This window comes from Ixodes scapularis, unplaced genomic scaffold, assembly GCF_016920785.2.
Source record: "Ixodes scapularis isolate PalLabHiFi unplaced genomic scaffold, ASM1692078v2 PGA_scaffold1__304_contigs__length_218370807, whole genome shotgun sequence".
Classification (NCBI taxonomy): domain Eukaryota; kingdom Metazoa; phylum Arthropoda; class Arachnida; order Ixodida; family Ixodidae; genus Ixodes; species Ixodes scapularis.
This window is the reverse complement of record NW_024609846.1, coordinates 139,276,678-139,290,423: the sequence shown is the minus strand read 5'-3', so window position 1 is coordinate 139,290,423 and position 13,746 is coordinate 139,276,678. Positions and strand designations below refer to the sequence as shown.

Sequence of the window (13,746 nt, the reverse complement as noted above, 5' to 3'; positions counted from 1 at the left end):
CGAGCTTCCGAGGTGCCCGCAATCTGACGGAGGCTTATTGCGGAGAAGGTGCCGTGTAACCGAGCTTTCGGTTGCACGTCAAAAGATCCCCAGGTGGTCCAAATTAATCCTCAGTCCTCCGCTGGGGCGTGCCAGATGCCCGTCGTTGGTTTGGCACGTAAAACCCCCAAATTTGACTTTTGACTTTTTTCCCACGAGCTTCAAGTCGTTCTAGAAAGAGTCGATTTAGTGGTTTTCGATGATGCTCAGTAAATTTCTAATTAAAACCATGTCTACTTTCACTAATTAAAAGTTAATTGAACAAATTTTAGTTAATCAGTCGACTTATCACCAAGATTAACCACCCACATAATGTCCCTCTGGTCGTATAACTCACCTGCACAAACCACATAAGTGTAACTTTCACGGCTTTTTTAAACAAATTTGCAAAGCATAAAAAAAGAACTGTATACTGTAGAATACCGTGCATCCACCCATACCACATTAAGCGCCCATGCCCAAATTTGTAAGATCTGCGAAAATATGCACAGTGCATTTATGTGTAGAATTGATGACCGGACAAGCGCCCATCCCCCATTTTTTTCATGATTATCTCAAAATTTTGAGTGGGCGCTTGCCCGGTATTTTACGGTATGTGGTCTTAAAGATTGGAGACCCGAACAAAGTTCATTGTAAAGTGGATCCTTGTCTGTCATGTTGGTTGTGTACGTATGCCTTCCTAAGTGGGCCATACCTGACCGCCACCAATTGTCCTTCTCAGGATCGGTGACTGCGGCCAACTGCCAGGAGCTAGCCAAGAAGCCCGACGTAGACGGATTCCTGGTGGGAGGAGCCTCACTGAAGCCAGAGTTTGTCGAGATCATTAACGCTCGCCAGTAAGGTCCTACTGGTTGGAGCACCTCCTGTGGTTTTCCCCCTTGTAGAACCTCAGCTCCTTCTTTTCAATTATAGACCCCCACAAGACGATTTGTCTGAGCAGTCGCCCCGATGTAAACTATGGTTGTGTATAGACGCAGCACTTTTGGAACAGACCCAGTTTTCGGAGCTGGACTTTACATGGCGTTCTTTTTGTATTAGAAAATCTTTTCCAGTTTAACTTCGTACTAAAGGTCCGCAAGCTTTTGAAGCAGGGATTGAGTGCTTGCAGGAAAATGTGACTAAGCCCAGAATTGCTGTCTTTAACGATGTGTAACAAGAAGCTAGAAGTTTAGCATACTCGCAGTCTAAAATTTGATGAAAACAATGTTACGACGAGAGCTACAAAGTTCCTACAGCCGTTGGTTGTCTGCATTAGAACATTATTTGGCTTGCTGTTGACTTCTCGGAAAAAGCACTGCCATCTTTTGTGATATAAATTTTGTTTGCTATTGCAGTGTTTGAATCCCTTTTCAGTCATAGTAAGTAATCAATACAAGTGAGAGACGTGTGTTTTATGGCTAAGGTACAGTGCATACCAAGGTTAGCAAAAAGACAATGGTGCATAAGGCTTCTGTGGGCATAATTCCCCCAGTCATTCATGGTCAGTGGTGTAAGAAGAAACCCTTTAGTCTGTTGTACACAAACCATTGCAGTGTTGAAGTGAGGAAATAAAACTGATTAAAGCTGAGTTGAGGACAGACCTGCTTGTTACATTAGATGACTCATGTTTACTTAAACATTGTTACCAACCACAGCAAGATACACCATGCGTACAGTGAAACCCGTTTAGAACGAACCCACATACAGCGAATTATTGTCAATATCGAACTCGCAGAAAATTTAAATAAAAATGCATGTAAAACATACTTTTTATAACGAACAACATATTGGTTATATCGAACTTGTTTCACCAGCGAAGGCTTCCAAAAACGCGCAAACAATCATCTTCAAGCCTCTCCCTTCCCCCCCAAAAAAGTAAGAAAGAAAAAAAAATTCCAAAAGCTCTAGTTGCGAGCAAAAGTGAGCGAAGAAAAGCGATTCAGGAGATCAGCTAAAAAAAAAACTGCATGTATGAAAAAAAAAAGCTTTCCAGCACGTTGTTACAAGGCAGAAGTGAAAAGATGAGAAAGAAAGAGAAGGCTCTCGCCTTACAACGAATGCATCATGGAAGTTCGTTGTAAATTGTTTTTGTTATATCGAACTACCTGCTATATCAAACTGATCGTAGCGTTTCATGCTGTTTGTTATAAACGGGTCTGACTGTAGTGCACAAACACACTCTTATAAATAAGTCGGACGCAAGACACTGCCGTGTAATTTTAATTTGCCGCACTATATAATGCATTTGTTTTTATTGTGACAAAAAATAGAAATGGGTCAGCTTTTATAGCCAACTTTGTTGACCCAATACATGCATTAGTATATACACCAAATGAAAGGAACTTTGCAGCACCTTTGTATATCAATCTTCAGTTTGGTACAGGAACACAGTTAATAAAGCGAGCTTCTAGTTGACCTAGACATTCTTGACAAAGGTTCTTTTATTAGTACAGGCATATTTATTTGCAACCTTAAGTATCCTTTCAACTCAATGGCACTGGTTTTGTTTCACTAACATTTGCGTAACATGCTTTCAAAATGCACTTGGTCTTGAGGAGAAATTATTCTACAAAACACTCTTGACTTGTCAGGGGCATACTTTTAATGCACCTTTCATTCAATGAGGGGAGAGGTGACAAGTGGAATCCCTCACTGGGTGCAATCTGCTCCAAGTCGGGATCGCTCCAGCGAAGGCTTCTGACCTGCCAACTTTCCGGTTAAGAAGTCCTAACTTAGTACATACCAGTCGCTACCCTAAGTGCATGCATCAGACATCGGTCCGTTCTTTGTTCTGTCTCAACGCGAGCCTGCAACGACACGGCTCGCGGAAAGGCTTCCAGCCACGGCATTCACATTTCTCTCTGTAACCCGGTCGGAACTTCCAAGCTCAAGCCGCGTCCCTAGAAAGGGCAATCCAGAAAAGCCACCTGGGTTAGCATCGAGTTCCGCAGACGATGGCATTGTAGAGGTGAGTCTGACCACCTCCTCTGCCTCTTGTCGCATGACAGCATTACATCATTAGTTTCACGTTGCACAAGGGGGCGGGTATCTACCGTAGCTTGGGGCAGCTAGGTATCTTTCTGAATTCACTGCTTTCAATGCCTTAGAAATGTCTCATCCTGCTTTTGTTACGCATTCGCGTGTGCGACACTGTCCAGTGCTTGGCACTGTGTGGCTGATGCCACGAGTCTTGAGATACTGATCGTGTCTACTCATGCAGTATCACGTAAGGTCGGACGCTTCCTAGCCATCTAAATCCGGATACACCATTCTCGATTGAAGTTAGGACGTAACAGACGCCTCATTTAGTTTGTTAGATTTCCCTCGTGTGATGTCGTGGAAACCCGAATGCAGTTTGCGGCGAGTTGTTCATTTATACATTATTCACCTCTATACTCGCTGACAGGTCTAGGCCACATGTTGACTGGACTTAAATGTGGGGACCTTCTGTCTAAAACGAGGGATGTACTAAGAGAATGTGCAAAAGATGCACATTTCTTGGCAGGGCTAGCTTTAAAGGGCAGGCAGCAGGTGCATTTAGAGGCCGGCAGCTTATGGTCATAGCCTCTCTGCATTTTATCGCTGAGCAAAACAGTATGACTTTGGCGTGCCAAGGGCCTGTTTTGTGCACAGCAAGTTGGTCCTCTCTCTAGTCTTAAACGTCCTAAAATTGGACAGGCCCCCAAGCACTGACAAATGCACGCTCAACCCAAAGATCCACCACAAACGTCCCAACCACATAATATTTTTGGGTTGTAAAGGGTGTAAAATTCTATTGGCTAGTAAAAAGGAACTGATTGAACAGTTGGTCTGAAACAAGTTAAAATTTGAGCGAAAGTTCAATTAGTTAAAGGGACCCGGCAGTCATGTTTGGGCTGCTTCCAGATATCTACAGAAACTATTCTATGAATATAGTGCTAACATGCAACAAGAAATGAAATTCCCAAACTTTGTATTGAATAGACGTTTGCAAGCAGCCGCACTTCGAGAGCTAGTCTGGCCACCGTGAATGGAAAATGCCTTGGGCACCAGTCTGGAAACCTCGGGTACACTTCAGAGATGCTTGACTATCGGACGATCTACCCACACTAGCAGCAGGGTGGCGGCGCCCAGAGGCCGTACTTGCAAATGCATCTATAGGATGTAAAGACAGATCCAGTTTACTAGCAAATGCAAAAGTTAAATTGTATGATATTACAGGCGAATGTTTGATCTGCCGAAGACGAGGGCGAGTCGTGGGCCTTTCCAAGCCACTTGGCTGACATCGCACTGCTCGATTACTCTTGAGGAAAGGGAGAACCGGTTGAGGGATTATCGTCTTTGCTGTACGTTTGTTTTTTGTTTCGCTTTTTGTGTTCTTTCGTTTGCACACAACATATCTAGACCCGCGGTGGTGCGTGCACTTGTCACCATGCCATATATTCATATGACGACAGCAGGCTGGCTTAATTGGGGAAAAAAAAACAAAGTAGTATGCTTATTTTGGGAGCTTGTTCTTTGATCCATGAGCAACATGTACTCTAAGGGACGCATGTTGCTCCTTGAAATTGATTTCAGGGACCCTTAAGGTGTCCTTCTCTTGTTTCCTCGACAGCTTGGGCAGTGTATTTTTAAAGAGCGAACCGTTTGACACAAAATATGTTGCTCTATAGTAGTCATCGACAGCTAAAAAATGCTGGGCTAGGTAGCGCAAGCTACCGCCCTTTATAAATGGCCGTTAGCATCCGTCCGTCCAGGGCATTGCAAATCCATCTCGTTACAGCTAGGGGTGTTGCAAGCTTTTGTCGAACCGGATTTTTAGGTAGAATGTTTGGTTTTCGACTGCTTTGAACCGGTTTGACAAACTTTTAAACTTTTAGCCAGATTTGACCGGTTCAACTTTGTGGACAGTATGGCCAGACCTTGCTACAAGCATGTCTAGGTTTGGAGAAATTTTTTTTTATGCAAAGGGTTATTTTAATTTTATGAACAGTTGCAATTAAAAGAAACTAATTCTCATCACTGACGAAGTTCATAACTTAATTTTTTGTACTGTATTAACTGAAATAACCAATCAGTGCTGCCCTTAATTTATTCCTTAGCCATCACCATTCAATCCAAAGCCAACTGGCCAGCCTGTTGTGCATGCGCATAGCAGTCAAACCTGAGTCGAACCTTTGTCGATTTTTCAGAAGTTAGAAAAAGTCGAATTTGGTCGAACTCTAACCTCGACCGGTTCGCGACACCCCTAGTTACAGCTCTGGTACCAACGGAACTGCGGCCGATAAGAACGCCTCACAAAGCAAGACGCATGAACATTATAAGCCCTACATTTCTTAAACTGTCGGCAACTATAGGATAATTTATATGACATTCTAGACCTATTCTACACTGGTTTGCCTTAGGCATTGCTTGGCGGGGTGGTGAGCCTCGCAAGGTTTTGACGCGTGACACAACACCATGAGGCCTCACTCGCTCCTTAACAGGCATACATCTTTAAAACCAGAGTTTACAAGTTCTAGATCACCAAGCTCGAAACATCTTGAGATATGAAGCGCTAACATGACCAGCTTGTAGCATTGCAGTTGAATTCCTCTGCCTAGTTGCAGAACCCTAGGTTGTTGTAGTGGTAGTACCGCAATGCCGAACCTCGGCGAGCAAATGTATGTTACTAAAGGTGGTTTCCTGTACTCGAGCTGCATCAGCGTTTACAATGTTACACTCCGGCATAACCTCTTGGCATAACTTCCCTCGAAAACGATCTTTTCGTTTAGTTGGAATGCTTGAGAGCTTCATTGTTTCGCAACTTACCGATCTAAGGGTTCCCCATGCAATCCCTCATTTTCAATCCCTCGACCAGGAAAGCATTCCTACTTCCCTCTCTGCTGACCTGAGATGCCCCGTCCGAGCGACCCCTCTGTGTGTGCAGCTTAGGAACGGAAAGCGTTCTGGCCTTTAACGGCTCCCCCAATCCCCAGCTTGAGCAGAGCTGCTCTTCTTGTAGCCTGACTTGTCCCCGGCGGGCTTGCTTGAGCCGTAGTACTCCACCGGGGTGTCGGAACGGCGCTGCCGTGTCGTGTAGCGGCTCGACAGGGACTGCTTGATCTCCACGGGACTCTGGAGCGGCGTAAAGGAGGGCAGGTCGACGACGGGCGACGCGCTGCGGCGTTGCAGTGAGGCGTAGGGCGACGGCGGCGGCAGCAGCAGGCCGCTGGGGCGGGGGGACTCCGGAGGCGAAGGCGACGTCGACCGCCCGTTGGTCATCTTGATCAGCCGCGGTGGCGGACTCACCGGGGGTGTGGCCGGGAAGTAGCGCTGCCTGTCGATGAAGCTGGGCTTCTTAGACGTTGGGGTGGCCGAGTAGGACCGGGTAGCCAGGTCCTCCACGGAGTAGTAGCGGTCGCGGTCCGAACGGAACCGCCTGGGCGGCTGGACGTAGCGGTCCTTCTCGATGGTGTTGAAGTAGTTGTCCCTGTGCCGGGGGCTGTTGTAGCTAGTGTCCGTCTTGTCGCCGAAGTAGAAGGTCTTGGAGGGGCGGGACGCGGTAGAAAAATTGGACTCGACGGGGCTCTTGTCCCTGTGGCGCGAATGGGTGTGTTCCTCGTGGGTGCGGTGCCGGTGGTGGTGGTGACTGCCGTGGGTGTGCCGGTGCCTGGGCAAGCTCTGCGTCTCGCGCACGGCGTGGACGGTGTGGCGGGCCATCGGCACGATTGGTTCGTCCTCGAGGTCTGCCTGGACGCCGCGGCTGGTCTTGGTGGTGGAGCGTTCGATCCGGGTGGTGGTTCTGTGAGCCCCGGGATCGCGAGGGAGTGTGTAGGCACTCCACAAGGGAGCGCCGGACTGCACGTGCTTTTCTACCACTCTGCTCGACTGAGACCTCTGTACGGGCCTCTGGGCAGGCTTTGCAGATTCCTGGAATGAAGAGTCGGTCTTCCTGCTGTATTCGCTGACGACCCTCCTGCTGTCATTGAGCTTGCGGTCTTCCTTGGTGAAGATGTTGTTATCCACGATGAATGACTTCTCAACGGGCCTGTAGCTATTCTCGACATCGCGGTACGAGTCAACTCCTCTAGTTCTTGGGGACGCGCGGTCAATATTGTGGTAGAGAGAAGGACTTGACTTCCAGTTGCTGCCAAGGGGCGCACGGTTTCGATGTGACTCGTCGCTCTTCTGCTCCCTGTAGTAGGACACGTTCTGGTACGACTTGTTGCTTTGCAAGGTTGAATCTGCAAACGGCTTTGGGGATGGCGCTGGAGACGGCGTTTTCATGTAAGGTTTGGCATAAATCGGGCTTGGCGAATCTCTGGCTTCCTTCAGAGGAGGTGAGGGTGTCCTCTTGACATCCGTCATCTTGATGTTGATGACGTTCCCACCGTGCTTGGGCCTCTGGGCGTCCTCGTCCGAGGTGTCAGACCCGAAGTGGTCCTCCAGCCAGCGGTTGGTCACACTGTTGCGGATCTCCTCCTCCTCCTCGACGCTGAGGGCCTTGCGTGTGACTGGGTCGTGCCTCTCGGGGGATGTGGCTTGCAGGTAGAGCAGATCCTTCTGCTTGCGCATTCGGTCGGGCACCTTGAAGTCTGCTCCGTCGTGCAAGTACTCGAAGTTGCGCTTGGTTTCTCTCTCGACGGCAGGCAGGTCCTTGCCTTCAGCTTCGTCTTCTGGCACCTGAAACGATGGCCCGCAAAACAGCACTTTCAAGAGTCATAGAAATTCACACAGAATTCTGATTAACACAAACTTCGGATAATTTCCTAAGGAGCGATTCCCGCACTTTCCATCCGCTTTCCCTTAATCTGCCATGATTCAATGCTCGCACTGAATGCGTGGTAATTGCCTGTAAAATTAGTGACTCAGAGAGAATTTACAGTGTCTCCAACGTAAACATGTTTACATTGGAGACACTCTGTAAATATGTTATTGGCATGCCAAGTAATTTTTTTTTCTTCAGCAGATGTCTCCAATTATGACCGCCGGAGCGCTAAGAGCTCTTGAAACCTTTGTGGTCCCTTTCCCAAGAGATTTTCGGAGCACTGCTCCAAAGATCCCTTGGTCGCTCTCTGATGTAAAGCCGCATTATTTTCTATTCTGCAATAATTGCTTTTAGTTGCCGAATGTTTGTTTTTAAAGGGACACTGACAACGCCCAAAATTTTTTTTTTATTTTTTTTTTTGCCAGGCGATTTATTATGATGTCAGAAGACTACTCAATCAATATTTTGCTACTACGTCACGTATATTTTTAATAAAGTGAAAAAAAAAAAAAAAAACACGCAACTGTTCGAAACTGAAACTGGACTGGGGAGGAAGAAGAAAAATAGAGGAGGAGAGAGGTGGCCGAAGTCACGTGGCTGTGATAGTTTTTTCCCCAAACAACGCATTTGCAGATTTTTAGAAGCCCCACAAAATTAGTATCATATTTCTTTTCTATTTCTAATATTGTGTGCGTGCCTTCGATGACCTACGACTTTGATTATATATGGTGGTTGTGTCTTAACCTTAGAAAACGGTCCGTGACCACGGAGAAGAGAGTGAGTGCGACTCAAGCCGGACAGTTCTCCACCGGCAGTTTTCGGGCGGAAAGAAACCGAATTTCGAGCCGCAAATTCCTTTCTGGGTAGTTGGACTCTCAGATGGCACGTAGAACAAAAAACCTCGACGAGCATAAATACCCTATCAGTGTTCCTTTAATAATTGGGGCTGATTCGGTCACGCCTAGGACAATTCTAGAGTTTCTGGGGTGCATCGAACCTCTTGGAAACGGCCCTTCTCCACTGCCACGGCCATATCTCTACTATAAAACCACCTTTGTCTTTTTCTGAATGGTCACTCATCTAAAGAAATCTTCAACAGCCACAACCGTAAGCACCAAAGACGGCTGCTCTGCTCAATTAAAAAAATATATATAATATTGGGTGATTTCACATTGAGAAGTACGAACGAACAGATCTACCGGGTCCGTAAAAAAAAAAATAAAACCTATTTTTTTTCGCATAAATAAACTATATGCATCACTAAAAACTGAAATTCTGTATAAATGTGTCGCTAGCTGTTGTGCGCTAGAATGCGAAAGTTTGAGGAGCTGGCCTTACCTGGATCAAAGAAAATAGAAAAACAAATTCCTCATCAGCCGACGTCCACCCAAGCCTAATATTCATCAAACCAAGAAATTACATTGCCGGCGCCTGTGGCCTTTATTTCTGTGGTAAAAAGCTTGTAAACGGGAAACTGTGTTTTTTTTTCTTGCTGACAAGTAAAAAACACCAAAATAAAACTTTTTTTTTTTTTGCGTTAAATAATTTTAGAGTAACCCCCACTAAAAGTAGCCAGCTGGGGCAACTTACCTCATCGTCATCCATCTCCTCATGGTGATGCGTTCTGGTGGTTTGCGTGGTGACTTCTCCGTTCTTCTTCTCGGAGATCTCCTTGACTTCGTCTTTGTCGGTGACCTTCTTGGAGCGACTGCTGTAGTGGGTCAGCTTCCCTGGGAACCGTCCGATGCCCACCAGCGGAGACTCGTTGGGGACCATGACCGCCATCCGATGGATCTCTTCCTGGATAGATTCAGTTCGAGATTGCAGCCCGCTCTCGCTGCTTATTTGGACCTCGCACCAAGCGCCTAACTAGCAAGACAAGATTCGTGGCAAAGTGTTGATTTACTTATTAATTCCAGGTACCCTTTGGGCCCGAGGGCATTCCAGAGGGGAAATGGTATATAGCAATACAAACAAAAACGGTAAATTCTAAGGATGCAAATAATTACCTCTTAGTGAAATCCTAGAACGTTCACATTGTCACGGGACCTCTAAGTGCGACACCATCAGATATGAATACTAGAGACGTGGTTCCATGAAAGTCGGAGTATGAAGTTTTACACGGACAAATGCTTAGTATGAAGAAAGCTAAGTAGATCCTTACTGATACACTTCTCCTTGTACTGCAATAAAAAAAAAGTATGTTTCGGAAAAAAAGTAACGGATAACACTTTATAAAAGAAGGGCGGTGATCCTAGAACTGCATTTGACTAGAGCGAAGGCTTTGCGGTCATTTCGAGGTCAAATTTACTTACTACATATGATAAAGGGTCGCTTATGACATCCACAAAAGTTATTCGTGCCAGAGAAGAAAGAATGATGCGCGAACAAAAAATAGGAACTTTACGGGACAGCCGAGTTTTTCTACGGCTACTCAAGAGGTGGCAAGCGTCTGAACGGGCGTCTACACGGCACTTCATTCGACGTTAACTTTCACAACTCTGAAAAAAAAAAAGTAATTTCTTCAAATATGGGTTACGCTTTTCTAGGGAAATGTCATTTAAAATTAGGTGTCGATCAATAATCATAACCCAAGAATGTCGATTTTTACAAGTGAGTAAACTTTCTGAGCCGAGATCGATCTAACTACTAGATTCTGCCCCGTGTCAGCCGCTGCTCCTAGCACGCCGGTGCGATGCGGTGAAGATCGTTGTGCTCGCCACGAGCGCGCGCCGCTCGCGATGGCGCAATTCTGAATGGGTTCCGACTCCAAGCAAAATGAAACTAGCACGACTAGGGGAACCAAGTCAACAAGGTACCGTTAAGAAAGCCTCGAGCTTCACTTACTTCCCAGTCTGGTTCAGGGTCTTGCCCGCCCGAACAAAAGCCGGCAAGAAGCGCGGTGCGGGGGCAAAAAAGAGGAGCGGGGAGGGCGGCCTAATACTCTGGCTTTTTTAGCTACGAACGCGTCGCGCCGGCGGTGTCGTATGGTAGATTCTTCATCTAGCAACCGAGAAGTCAAACGCTACAAACAGAAAATGTATACTGATGTTTCTATGGGTTATCGACGGGACCGACGTTCGTGAACGTAACACCTGGGAAAACGTATTAACCGAGAATATATCATCGATAGTGTACTATAGCTCTTACAATGTACTGTTTGGGTGTGCGATTTTAATCGTCGAACAATTCTTTCTTTTTTTTTTAGAAAAAGGGGAAGAAAGATGAGTGCCGTTTTCACCTAGTGTTCATCGGGCTCGGCGGACATTAGATGAAAGGAAAATCGTCATGGTACGTAGGCTTATTAACTAGATTCCGTTAACCAACTTTTTATTGATTGGTTTTAGGGGTCATGTTTACATACACAAAGCTGCTTTCGCATCATGAAAAAAAAAAAAAAAAAAAAAAAAACGCAGGCCAAACGCTACTACGTGTACCAGAAAGGAATGGAACTTCAGAAATTAATCCGGTAAAACTCAGTTTAATAGTTGTAGGTTAGTATGCGTCATATGAGAACGTCCGCACGGTTCTTGCGGTTGTCTACGCTTTTTATTGTCAAAAGCTGCGTAAATCAGCAACAACAACAAAAAAGTATGAACTTTGTTTCCGCAAGGATCTGTGGTCACTTGCTGCTTACAAAGCGGAGCGCAGCAGCATTGCGTTGGCATCACACCTGCCACAGGAGGCGTGGCGGCTTGTGTAGATGTGTTCTACGCCATTCCGGTCGCTGATTTAGTTTTCTCGCCGCTACCAACATGGCGGACGTAGTTCCCGGTGCACTACTAGATGGCACTGTGCATTTTGCATATGGTGATATCCCACACTGCCTGGTAATAGTTTGGGGGCAGGAATCAGAGCCGTGTATTGAGAGAGTTTAATCAATGGGAGGCGCGGGCAGAGTCAGGGCGTGCGGCAGAGTCGGAAAGAGGGCTTGGCATGCTCTCTTGACCAACCAGAAGCCGAAAAGAATCCCCTAGCGGTGGTAGCGGCAAACAGTTCTGATCAAAAGTCTATGTTCGTATATGGTTTTAATAAACGCGTAAGAGTGAAGTGTAGTAACTCTTCGTGGTTGAAAATAGGGTGCACGTGTTGTTTTGATCATGATCATGCAGAAAGATGTAAGAAACAAATGCGCCGCGAAACTCTGTTTTGCGCGGACAGAGTGTGACCGTTCGGACGGCAGATTCCCGGCCCTGGGCGCTTGGCGTACGGATCATGTCGAACGTTCCGCTAGTCGCACTCTTCCACCATCATTTTGGATTAACGTGATTGAAACATCACGTGTACCATATTTTCAGCCATTGACAGTTACTCCAATGCAGTTGTCAGGTTTGTTTCTCGCGACCACCGCCAGGGTAATATTTCCGGCTTCTGTTTGGTCACATTCGAATTTCTGAAGACGCCCTGGAACACGCCCAGCCCGCTTTCGGCCAATGGCGCCTCCTCATTTGTCTCCTATACTTCCCAACGAATGGCCAAACTCTCTACATTTACGGCTTAGGGAGAAATCATATGTTTGTCTTTTTAGACCTAGGCTAGGTGGCGCAAGGTCCCGGCCGTTACGAAGGGTATAGCCATTAACATCCATCCATCCATCCAGGTTTATTGATTGCGTACAGATTAGTAAAACTAATATTGTATATAATGCAGTGCAGAAAAAAAAAAGAAAAAAAAAGTAACTTACATTTACAGCCGTGCTAGACAATGCTGTATGAAAATCAAGAGATTTGCTGGCACGCAAGGCGGAAATGACAAGTACAGCACGGGAAGTAGTGCGCCGCAACGAGAAATGGAGAAAAGGCAAGCGTGAAAGTGATGTTTTGGACAGACCGCCTTTTTCGGATTCCAATTTCAAGGAGATAAGAGATGGGTACAGCCTGCTGACGATTTTAACCTACATCGGATTTGTTGTCTAACCCCGCTCTGCTAGCTTTCATTGAAATTTGTATAGCAGCTTTTAATTTTCCGAGATTTCAAGACAGGCGTACGCTCGGGTATTGCGTATGAAACAAGCAGGTTCCCAAGGAACGACTAGTTTATTGTACGATGATCGTGGGTCAATGGTGACCATTCAAAGAACCGAGATATAGCATTCGGAGCATCGCTATTTATGAGTAAGTGGCGCGCGAACTACCGCGGTTATCGGTGGCGCGTGGTCGGGCATGAAGTATTATCTGTTATATTTGAAAGAAGTTTAATGATATGCCTAAATTATGCTCTCCTTAGCTTTCACCCGGGAAAACACTTACAAATCACAAGTTCATTTCGCATTGTAGCCTTGTCTACATGTGAAACACTGTTGCATACGAGTTAAAAGTTAGGCCAGTTGTATTTTATCATGATTTACAAACGCACAAAAAAAAAGGACAGTAATCGAATATATAGCGCTTGTTAGTCGTGTGCTTTCCTATTTTTGTCGTGTTTCTTACACGGTTATTATACATGATAAAGTACTGGTAACCTGTGGACAAACTTCAATAGAGAATACATGTTTTCAAATTCATTTCTTAATGTCAGTTTTTCTGGCTTGATTCTAACAGTTGCACTCATACTCGGCGTCAACGTTGTATACGATGTCAAGGTTAGCGCAGCTTCTACACTGCTGCAGCCGCGCACTGCTGCGGGAGCATGTAGCTTGGTCTTGCGTCTCATTTGCACTCGCTGTCGTGCGAAGGAGACGCGTTGGAACACTGCCGAAGCTAGGCTAGCTTTGATAACGTAGCACAAATTAGTTAACGCGGAGTTCAGAGCGCTCATGCCGGGCACACCAGTTTAAAGACCGACAACCACTTCGTGCTTTCCGCTTTTCCCTCGCTTCCTTCTTTCCCCCCTTCTACACTGTCCGCCGTCACCTGTTTCCTCCTTCCCATGGCGAGGAAGATCTTCTGCCTTGCAGAGTCTCAAGTTTGGTCGCCGGCATTTAAGCAGAAAAATATGGTACTCGTGAATACCCTCTCTAGGTAAAATGTCTCAACGCACTGATGTCTTGCTCGCGCTGA

The 13,746-nt window shown here is 46.1% G+C and overlaps 2 protein-coding genes across 2 annotated transcripts in view; one reads left to right on the top strand and one right to left on the bottom strand.

Annotated features, from left to right (window-relative positions):
* Positions 1 to 1,606, top strand: part of LOC8035390 (triosephosphate isomerase) — a 34,544-nt gene extending 32,938 nt beyond the window's left edge. The window contains exon 7 of the mRNA XM_040206050.3: positions 761 to 1,606. Coding sequence (XP_040061984.3) covers positions 761 to 879 — 119 coding nt within the window. The 3' untranslated portion in view covers positions 880 to 1,606. The remainder of the gene's footprint in view (positions 1 to 760) is intronic.
* A 626-nt stretch (positions 1,607 to 2,232) lies between these two features.
* LOC8035387 (serine/arginine repetitive matrix protein 1) overlaps positions 2,233 to 13,746 on the bottom strand; it is an 89,973-nt gene continuing 78,459 nt past the window's right edge. The window contains exons 7-8 of the mRNA XM_029975509.4: positions 9,338 to 9,547; positions 2,233 to 7,662 (exon numbers count right to left, since the gene is read on the bottom strand). Coding sequence (XP_029831369.1) covers positions 5,953 to 7,662; positions 9,338 to 9,547 — 1,920 coding nt within the window. The 3' untranslated portion in view covers positions 2,233 to 5,952. The remainder of the gene's footprint in view (positions 7,663 to 9,337; positions 9,548 to 13,746) is intronic.